Raw genomic sequence first — 10,593 nt, forward strand, 5'->3', positions numbered from 1 at the left:
TGAACACCAGAGGTCAAAACTAATAAATTGTAGTCCACAACATGTAATTTTTTTTTTTAAGTTTTCATTTTAATAAATATATAAATACTGCAAAAARCCGACTTGTCGGAACAAACAGAGCATTACAGACAATAAAAGTCAACAGCAAAATAAAAATACATCTTACCCATTCAATAATTTTCCCTTCATATCAATATCAGGCATGAACAACCATACCCATTGCTCACAAATAAAAAAACATATCCCATCAGCGCAAATAATATATATATAAACTTTCACTTATCAAAATATATGCATTTTGCCAATTTGGTAATATACAGATTAAGGATCATTTAAGTTACAGTTATTGTCCAGGTCATAGATTTAACTATTCATGGTCAGTTTCAGTAGCAAGTTGATTGACAGGTGTCCCTGTCAATGGAATGAAAGAAATGTTCATGGTTGTTGTATATCAGCACAGATTYTCCATTATATTGACCAGATACTCAAGTAAATCTCTTKAAAAATGGAAGGCAGTCGGGAGGAGGCAAGATCAGGTGGGACCATTCTAGCTAGCCAATGGGAGGGCAGATATGCGTGTGAAAAACAGTCACAACTCCGATATAAAGTGTTTTTTCTCAAAGTTGCCGGGATGTCGTCTGTCATATTTATATCAATACACTCGTAACAACCTAAGCATTAAGAAACATGTATTAGATCAAATAAGCCACATGTAGAAAATAAGCCATTCATTTTTTTGTTAACCAAATTTGACACTCTCATTGACCTCCATACAAAAACTCCTCGCTGGAGAAAACAGATTTTGGGCCATTATTCCTCTCGCTTCGCTTCTTCCTCTCTGGTATATTGGTCTGTTAGTGTTGCTAGGGTTGGTTGACTTGACCAATGAACAGTACAGCACCTGGGAGGGGAAAACAAACATATTTTATATTAGAGGACGAACAAGGTAGGAAGTATGTCAAAGTGTCTGAGGGACAAAGAGAATTCCATACAAGATCATACAGTATATGCAGGGACAAAATAGCGGGACTTCCCCTGAACCTACTTGAAAGTGTACACACTTATATAAAAAGGGCACAGCTAGCTAGACTTGTGGTGATTTGAGACATTGGATAACCAAGGCTAACATGATGTTGTTTTTAACATAGATGGTGGTGTAGGCACATTAGAGGAAACTCACCTGTGGACTTGTGTTGGATGAGGAAAAGGAAGGGCCTGTCCAGGGTGATCTCCTCTACAGCCATGCGAGAGAACATAATAGCAGCTGTAAGGGGCAAAGAGAGGAGACAATACAGTCAAAACACAACTCTGTAAAGTAACATCACTTTAACATCAGTTAATTATTGTTATGTACATCCGTATAACAAGCACTGTCAAAACACAACTCTGCATCCTATACTATCATCAATTCATCATAAATGTATTGTCTTTATGTACATCTGTATAAAAGACAAGTCAAAACACTTCTTTATACTATTGGTTTAATCATCAGGAATAAGTATTGGTGTTGTAATGTACCTGTGGCAGCTGATCCCTTGGTTCCCTTCTCGTTCACCTCAATCTTGACTTTCTGCAGAACCTTGGACACACACAGCCTTTCCTCAGCTGGCAGAGAAATAAAGAGAGGGAGTTTAGATTAGCTGTCTAAAAAGAATGAGAAATATGCAGTATTCTGCATGTGCTAAACACAGGACCAAGTCTGTCACTTTCCAATGTCCATACTTTCATACCACAGAACGTATGCCCAATACATTCCTTKATTCTAAAGTGAAATGCTAGTAGTGTGGATATTGCAACAGAACCAATCCTATTCCCTACATAGTGCCCTACATTTGACCAGAGGCCRGGGCCCTGGTCAAAGGTAGTGCACTATATAAAGAATAGGGTGCCACTTCAGACACCAATTACTAAGTGATGAATGGTAGGGTACTCACTGGTGATGCGAGTGAAGTCTGCTTTGGCCAGGTTGAACATGTCCCCCAACCCCATACTGGTCAGTGTAGACTTCAGATCCACCTCAGTGTCCAGGGTAAACTTGGGCAGAGCCAGTTGACGCTTGACGCTCCTCAGCTCCTCTCTCCACTGCTGCAGGCGTCTGGTGGTCAGCTCGCTACTGAGCACGCTTACTGGCCTCTCGGACTCGAAGGGGGTGACCAGCAGCATGCTCAGGGACTCGCCCTCATACGGAACCTCGATGACATCATAGTCCACACCGTCGGGGGTCACGAACTCACCTGTAGAGGAGAAGAGAGGAGAGGTTGGATTAGTTTCAGTTTGATTGGTGGAGGTAGTACTTGTAGTCATGACTGTGTTAAACACTGGCTGCTGGGCTGTGGCGGACTCGTTTMAATCACTTTTGAAGAATGCATGCCTTAAGGGCCAAGTCCTAACTAAATGGGTGTAAATAATATCGATGGAAGACATGAAAACTTGAGTTACKTTTACAGATCTCATGTTAGGATTCTGCCCAAAATGAGGTATTCTAAGTTAACTTCTAAAGTATTTAAAAAGAAGAGAGGATGTATTCATGTCAAGGGGATGTAAAAATGTCTCATGGGAAAATTCTACACTTGAAAAACATCCTGAGGTACCCACCGTAGTTGAAGCGGTGTGTGAGCCTCATCATAGGTACGGGCACAGAGCTGCCGTTGGCACAATGGAACAGCCTCTCCTCCGTCATCTTGGGGTCAAAGGGCACCTTCCATAACCCCTGGAAGTTCAGAGCGTTCAGTAGGACCATGCGAGTCTCGTCGGTCAGAGCACCGGACGACAGGAATGAAGGGATGGTACCTGGAGCAGAGAGAAGAGAGGAAAGAGAGTGTTAGGGAGGTTGGTTTTGATTATAAATCTGTCTCATCCCACAAAGAATTAGATTTTCTGGAGAAAACAAGCAACTTGTATCCTCTCTGTCTGTCACTGGTTGTGTTGTATGCATTGTTGTTGCTATATCTACTACAACTTCATCTATTTTAACAAATTGCACACTTGCAATATGTGATGATGGGCATGACAGTGAAGGTATGAGCCAATACTATACTACTGTATCTCACCTGCGGTGTGGTCAGAGACCCAGGCATTGATGAATTCCAGGGCCTGGTCTGGCCTGGAGAAGTCCAATTGGTGAGGGGAGGTCTGGAAGGCTTTCCCCAGCCGCCTCCTGAAGCCTTTCTCCAGAGCCATCTTCTTCTCTACCATGATGCCACTGGCCAGCTCCACTCCCTCCTCACTGGAGAGGTTCTGCTGTAGCAGACGCTGCTGACGTGACATCCCTCGCTCTGGAGGAGAGGAATCATTGATTTTAATTTATGATTAAAAGTACAAAAAAGGCTGGAGAGGAAGAGAAGGAGGAGAAGTGGAATGGAAAGAATGAGAGAATGAATGAGTAACAATTGTATATAGAGATGGTGAGAAAGTGTGGATGTTGCTAGTCGCCGGCTAGGATGGCTCTTTTTGTTTTGACTATGTCAGCCTGGAGTTATGTTATTGTCAAGGCCTCATTGTTTAGACAAAGCCAAGTCTACCATCTGTCTCACTTTGCAAAACTCATGCAACTACCCTATGTAGTTGCATGAGATGACACGGATGCTACACTAAAGGACTGTTCTGCTAGCACAGACTGGAATATGTTCCGGGATTCATCCATTGTCATTGAGGCGTATACCACCTCAGTCATCGGCTTCATCAATAAGTGCATTGACGACGTCGTCCATGCCCTCAGACGAACCATCAAACAAGCAGAGCATCAATACAGGATTAAGATTGACTCCTACTACACCGGCTCTGATGCTCGTCGGATGTGGCAGGGCTTGAAAACTATTATGGATTACAAAGGGAAACCCAGATGCGAGCTGCCCAGTGACGCGAGTCTACCAGACGAGCTAAATGCCTTTTATGCTCTCTTCAAGGCAAGCAACACTGAAGCATGCATGAGAGCACCAGCTGTTCTGGATGACTGTGTGATAACGCTCTCGGTAGCCGACGTGACTAATCCTTTAAACAGGTCAACATTCACAAAGCCGCTGGGCCAGATGGATTACCAGGACGTGTACTCAAAGCATGCGCGGACCAACTGTCAAGTGTCTTCACTGACATTTTCAACCTCTCCATGACCGAGTCTGTAATACCTACATGTTTCAAGCAGACCACCATAGTCCCTCTGCCCAAGGAAGCGAAGGTAACCTGCCTAAATGATTARCGCCCCGTGGCACTCATGTCGGTAGCCATGAAGTGCTTTGAAAGGCTGGTCATGGCTCACATCAACAGCATTTTCCCACATACCCTAGACCCACTCCAATTTGCATACCGCCCCAACAGATCCACAGATGATGCAATCTCAATCACACTCCACAACGCCCTTTCTCATCTGGACAAAAGGAACACCTATGTGAGAATGCTGTTCATRGACTACAGCTCAGCGTTCAACACCATAGTGCCTACGAAGCTCATCACTAAGCTAAGGACTCTGGGACTAAACACCTCCCTCTGCAACTGGATCCTGGACTTCCTGACGGGCCGCCCCCAGGTGGTAAGGGTAGGCAACAACACGTCTGCCACGCTGATCCTTAACACTGGGGCCCCTCAGGGGTGTGTACTTAGTCCCCTCTTGTATTCCCTGTTCACCCATGACTGCGTGGCCAAACACGACTCCAACACCATCATTAAGTTTGCTGACGACACAACAGTGGTAGGCCTGATCACCAACAACGATAGGGAGGAGGTCAGAGAACTGGCAGTGTGGTGCCAGGACAACAACCTCTCCCTCAATGTGAGCAAGACAAAGGAGCTGATCGTGGACTACAGGAAAAGGCGGGCCGAACAGGCCCCCATTAACATTGATGGGGCTGTAGTGGAGCGGGTCGAGTTTCAAGTTCCTTGGTGTCCACATCACCAACGAACTATCATGGTCTAAACATACCAAGACAGTCGTGAAGAGGGCACGACAAAACCTTTTCCCCCTCAGGAGACTGAAAAGATTTGGCATGATCCCCCAGATCCTCAAAAGGTTCTACAGCTGCACCATCGAGAGCATCCTGACTGGTTGCATTACCGCCTGGTATGGCAACTGTTTGGCATCTGACCGTAAGGTGCTACAGAGGGTAGTGCGAATGTCCCAGTACATCACTGCGGCCAAGCTTCTTGCCATCCAGGACCTATATAATAGGTGGTGTCAGAGGAAAGCCCATAAAATTGTCAGAGACTCCAGTCACCCAGGTGATAAGACTGTTTTCTCTGCCACCACACGGTAAGCGGTACCAGAGCGCCAAGTCTAGGACCAAAAGGCTCCTCAACAGCTTCTACCTCCAAGCCATTAGACTGCTGAATAATTCATAAAATTCGCCACTGGAAAATTTACATTGACAACCCCCCTCCCCCTCTTGTACACTGCTGCTACTCGCTGTTTATTTGTTACCTATGTATAGTCACTTCTTCCCCACCTACATGTACAGATTACCTCAACTAGCCTGTACCCCTGCACACTCATTCGGTACCGGTGCACCCTGTATATATCCTCGTTATTGTTATTCTTATTGTGTTACTTTTTATTATTACATTTTATATAGCCTACTTGGTAAATATTTRCTTATTCTTGAACTGCACTGTTGGTTAAGGGCTTGTAAGTAAGCATTTCCACAGTAAAGTCTACACTTGTTGTTTTTGGCACGTGGCAAATTAAGTTTGATTTGATTTGATGTCATTATACATAACAGCTGTGGTAAGAGTCTACAAAACAGTCCACCCTTACCTTGTAGAGAGAAGCCCAATTTGGCGTTGAGTGTCTTCAGGGTGTTGCCCCCAGCGCCCAGCTGAGCCATGCCCAGGATGGTGGCCACGCCGTAGGGTGAGAAGGCCAAGTTAGAGCCCCTGGAGGTCTGGGCCACATGGGAGAAGACCCGCATCCCAAAGTCTGTCTGTTTCTCCTGGAGGTTAGAGAGGGCCGCTCCAGCGAGGCTGAGGAAGAAGCACACGTACAGGCACAGCATCCTGGGGAGAGGAAGGAGGGATGAGTGGAATGGTACACAGCTCTAACAACATTATCTAACGGCAAAGCATCCTGGGCAAAGGAGGAGGAGAGAGGGTTAAAGGAATCTAACAACATTGTATACAGGTAAAGCATTGTAGGGAGATGGGGAAGATTGAACAAGAACAAAGATAAAGAATCCTAGGAGAGAGGGAAGCGAGGAGAGAGAGATTTGTGAAATTATAGAGATTCAACAATATTGCGTATAGGGAAATTGGGAGAGGACAGGGGAGAAAGATGGGTCAAATGACAGAAGGATCAAAGAAAGACAGATCAAAGATGAACAGATCCGTCAGATGCATTGCTGCGGTACGTGCAAGAGTGTTACCTGAGGGGTTACTTAAAAGCATAGTTGTTAAAATCGTATGCTCTCTACAAATACACAGGTCCGTTTCGGTCTCAGTTGCATAAACTATTTGGCACAGTTTCTGCTTACTGGCCATTAGAATTTAAAACCATTTTAAAAAGCATTCCACTGTGTGCTTATAGCTAAATCTGTTTCTTGTTGGGCAACCTTCAAAGATATTTTCTATTCCACCGGACCAGTACAGACATCACAGACAGAGGTATGTAACCACACTTCTGGATGAAGGATAGTAAATCAAAATAGTTTATATGGTCATATTCACCAGGCAGCAAATGGTAGAAAACTGACTCAAACAGGGAGGGACTTCGCAGCAAATTGACCAATAAGAAACATCTTTGTTTTCTGTAGCAAAACATTTTGCTACGGTGTCTACTAATGAATACAACCCTGGTTCTCAATGGAAAACAGACCATGGCACAGTGACCCTGGCATTGGTTTACTGTGGTACAGACATGGGTGAGACAAAACAAGAGACAAGGCCCAGGTGCCAACCTTGGACATGTTGGCGTGACACACACACACACACACACACACACACACACACACACACACACACACACACACAGAGAGAGACAGAAAGAGATGAAGAGAGAGAGAGAGAGCGACAGACAGACAGAAAGTGAGTGTGTGGGAGAGAAAGAGAAACAGAATTGAACAAGTGTTTATTGGGGTGCAACTTTGCATGCTATTGTCATTTGTTTGTTGTCCTATATTTGTTTTCATACATGTAAAAAAGATGCTTCTTAATCAGACTGTTTAATTGTATACTTGGACCATAATGCTTCATAATAAAACATATTTGAAACAGAATGGTTTATTTTGCCCTCAAGGCTTTTAGWGCAGCGGTGGTCATTTGAGTTCATACATCTTTAAACACACATTTCTGTTGTAGAATTTGAAAATATACAGTGTTTTTTCCCCCCAGAAGTTCAGGGTTCAGATATCGACTCATACAACATGTTGTCTGTATGCAACTTGCAGTGCAATTGTTACAACCTCTAAGTTTGTTTAGTGACGCACACAGACAATATATGTATCCATTTGGTGATTTGTTTCATAATAATAACAAATGGAAAACAAGACTAAGTTTGCCTTATGGGAATATTTCCAACTTTAACATTTGATCTAAAGAATATAATCATAAACTCACTCTTACCTTGAAGTTGAAGTGTTGAAAGATGTAGACGAACTTGATGACGATTAGCTTGATGTAGCTCTTGAGTTGCTTGAGAGTTGCTGGAATAGTAATAGCTCAGTCTTTCAGTCTTTTCCCTGTGAGTTGTTAGAGAAGCATCATTTGAGTGTGAGTGTGTGTGTGTGTGTGTGAGAGAGTGCTACTGCTTTATATAGCGTAGTCTAGCGGCATGACTCCCTAGGCCCCTCCCTCTTCCCTCTAGGCCCCGTTCCTGTAGACATGTGCAGAGAGGAAGTTACTTGTGACTATGAGGTCGACATCCCTTACTGCCTGGACAGGCTTCTACTCCCTAGCGAGGCTGTTACACACGCACACACACACACACACACACATGCTTTCTCTCTCTTTCTCACTCGGGCACACACACTCACATCTGTCCTCTTTATCACTCTCTACCTCACACAGAGACTCAGGCACATTTTTCACTTTGTTTCTTTTTGCACTTGGGGAGAGAGAGGGGGGGGGGGGTAGGTTCAGTCATGCTGTTTACTCAGGGGAGTTTGGAGCTCCCATTGTCTGGCAAAGGTCAGGTGGGTCCAATTCTACCTGTCTCTACTGTGTCTACTCGTCCATCCCCGCTCTTCCCATGTAGTTCTCTCTCTCTTCCTCTTTCTCTCCCTTCCTCTCTCCCCCTCTCTCTCTCTCTCCTGTCAGAGAGGGGTGACACATAAACACAGATCTGACACATCAGAATTACACATTTGGTTCTGTAGCTGCCAGCATTCCATGGCCTCGTATTCACAAAATATTCACACACACACACACACACCATTGCCCCATCGCACCTGCTGTCCATAGTCCTTGTGCTTACATTATTTACCTTCAGAGGTGAATGTATCWAACCCGTTGCCGTGATAAAAGTTTGTTGTTGTTGTGCACTCTCCTCAAACAATAGCATGGTATTTCTTCACTGTCATAGCTACTGTAAATTGGACAGTGCAGTTAGATTAACACAAATTTGAGCTTTCTGCCCATATGAGACATGTCTATGTCCTGGAATGTTTGCTGTTACTTAAAACTGTCATGCTAATCACATTAGTGCACGTTAGCTCAACCGTCCCGGTATAGGGACACCCATCCTGTAGAGGTTGGTGTGTGCATGCATGTGTGCGTATTCTTTGACATTTTGCTGAGAGGCACTGTATATATTTCCTTTTCTCCAACAGCTATGTGTGTTTAAGAGGTGTGAAAACTGAAATGACCCGCCACTGCAGTAGAAGCCTTTGAGGCCAAAACATAACGGAAAACTGGTTTGGTCAAACTGGATGGCCTCCCAGAATTATTGTTCCTTTCCACTCTCCCTCAAGCATCTTACTGTAACTCCACGGTTTCCACGGTAACTGAGAAGGAGGGGMGTTGAACTTGAGGCAACATGGTAGTAAATTTGGGATCCCTTTGACTCTGTGATGTCATAGGCTGTTAACGTTTTATTGTTGTTTTTTAACCTACATGTGTTATAGTTGCTGTTGCTGCTTGTTCACATGAGCTTAACTGCCTAGTTACACACAGCATGTTGATAGTGTATTGTAGATTTATACCATGGCATTTTTGAATACTCCTTTCTGATTGTCTTGAAGGGCATTCTAGAGCGTGCATTACTTCCCTATAAGGCACGATATATTTGCACTGTAAAATTCCATGGCTATAGTTTATTTTTAGAAATTTTCTTTGAGCTGCTTTTGAAAACAGAAGTCGATTTGAAAACAGTATTGCAATTGTTGAATTCGATTTTCATAATAGCAAGCTAGGACTGATGGTTCGGTTAGCTAAACAAGCAAATATGTTTGTTTGGTTACCATAGCAACTACTGTAGCTATCTTGTAAACTTGCTATCTACTTCAGTGGATGTTGAAAACTGCAAATGAACACATTTCTGGTGGCAAATGGAACTGACAGCGTTTTAACTACTTTTCAGATGTGAAACAAACAGACAATCATAATATCAGTCAAAAATATCACATTCCCAGTTTATGCTACAAAACCAACTTTATAAGAGGTTTTAAAATTAGGTTATATTTGACTCAACGTTCCATGACGTACACTAATGCATTGTTGGCAGAATAGATGGTTGCAGTTCAATGCATGATTAATATATTTCACCAATACATTCCTATTGCTATCAGGTTGTAAATCACATCTGGCCTGGTACATTGTTTGATGCCTCCATTCGGGATGCACTGTTTCAGTTTCAATGACTCAATATTTTTGACAAAAACAGACAAATGTAAATAAGGCTGGGAATGTCAATACAATCAAACTAGCAAGAGCAACGATCACAAGTCAGTCATAACYTGGCTAATAGGCTAGCGCATCTATTTATGTGGTAAGCTAAAAACACGGAGCCTAACTTTAGCTAGATAGCTAGGTAGCTGCTAGTAGGCTGACGTCATTGGACGAGGTGAATGATTTACTTTTTCCCCCTCATATCATTTTTCGGTTGGCAATACACAGCTAGAGATGCGGGTGTCACTTGGTTAGCTAGCAAGAACTTGAACGACTGTTATCCAGTTAGCATATCTCTGGCGTTCGCAAATGTATCTCTGGCTATTTTCTCKGATTTCAGAGCACTCTCTCTGAGTGTGACAGAGCGCAGAATAACTGATGAATTTACAAACGCGCATCACCCGCTGAATATGACCGTGTCAGTAAACATAGGCAAAAAATAAATAGTTAGTCACGAACACTCTAGATAACATGTAAACAACCTAACCAACTTTCCTAAGCGAGTTAAATAGTCAGAGTGAGGTGTTTGTGTCTGGAAGTAGCTAGCTAGCAAGTTGGCCAACTTTAGCCAGTTAGCTTGGATGCTGGGTTTGGACAAGCATTCATTGCCAAGGAAGCTGAAGAAGGACGAGTAGGCTACAATTCCCCATCGTTTATCAGTGAAATTTTGACAGCCAACTAGCTGAAAAYGTTTGAGAGGGTTTATCTAATGTTCCTTCGTTAGATTTTAGTTCATCTTGCTCTGGCTAGCATTAGTTGTTAATCTTGTTGTTGTGCATAACTGAGGGA

The 10,593-nt window shown here is 43.4% G+C and overlaps 1 protein-coding gene across 2 annotated transcripts; it reads right to left on the bottom strand.

Annotated features, from left to right (window-relative positions):
• Positions 1 to 95: 95 nt before the first annotated feature.
• Positions 96 to 7,698, bottom strand: LOC112071513 (plasminogen activator inhibitor 1-like). 2 transcript variants are annotated; one of them, XM_024138960.1, is made up of 8 exons: positions 7,543 to 7,698; positions 5,744 to 5,982; positions 3,051 to 3,275; positions 2,596 to 2,790; positions 1,935 to 2,234; positions 1,519 to 1,605; positions 1,181 to 1,264; positions 96 to 901 (listed from the first exon to the last, which is right to left on the bottom strand). In XM_024138960.1, exons 2-8 carry the CDS (start codon positions 5,979 to 5,981, stop codon positions 864 to 866), a joined length of 1,167 nt encoding a protein of 388 aa, XP_023994728.1. In that variant the 5' UTR covers position 5,982; positions 7,543 to 7,698; the 3' UTR covers positions 96 to 863. The 2 variants fall into 2 exon arrangements, with proteins under 2 accessions (XP_023994728.1, XP_070295520.1); XM_070439419.1 differs by having other exon boundaries at positions 7,537 to 7,698.
• Positions 7,699 to 10,593: the final 2,895 nt, after the last annotated feature.

The sequence above is a fragment of the Salvelinus sp. IW2-2015 genome, unplaced genomic scaffold (genome assembly GCF_002910315.2).
Source record: "Salvelinus sp. IW2-2015 unplaced genomic scaffold, ASM291031v2 Un_scaffold1627, whole genome shotgun sequence".
NCBI classification, from domain to species: Eukaryota; Metazoa; Chordata; class Actinopteri; order Salmoniformes; family Salmonidae; genus Salvelinus; species Salvelinus sp. IW2-2015.

Bases quoted from the DNA above. Each gene is read 5' to 3' on its own strand.
- LOC112071513 (XM_024138960.1), bottom strand. From the start codon at position 5,981: ATGCTGTGCCTGTACGTGTGCTTCTTCCTCAGCCTCGCTGGAGCGGCC. The intron at 3,276-5,743 runs GTAAGGGTGGAC...CCTCTCCTCCAG, and splicing joins ATTGGGCTTCTCTCTACAAG to AGCGAGGGATGTCACGTCAG. The intron at 2,791-3,050 runs GTGAGATACAGT...TCTCTGCTCCAG, and splicing joins GGTCTCTGACCACACCGCAG to GTACCATCCCTTCATTCCTG.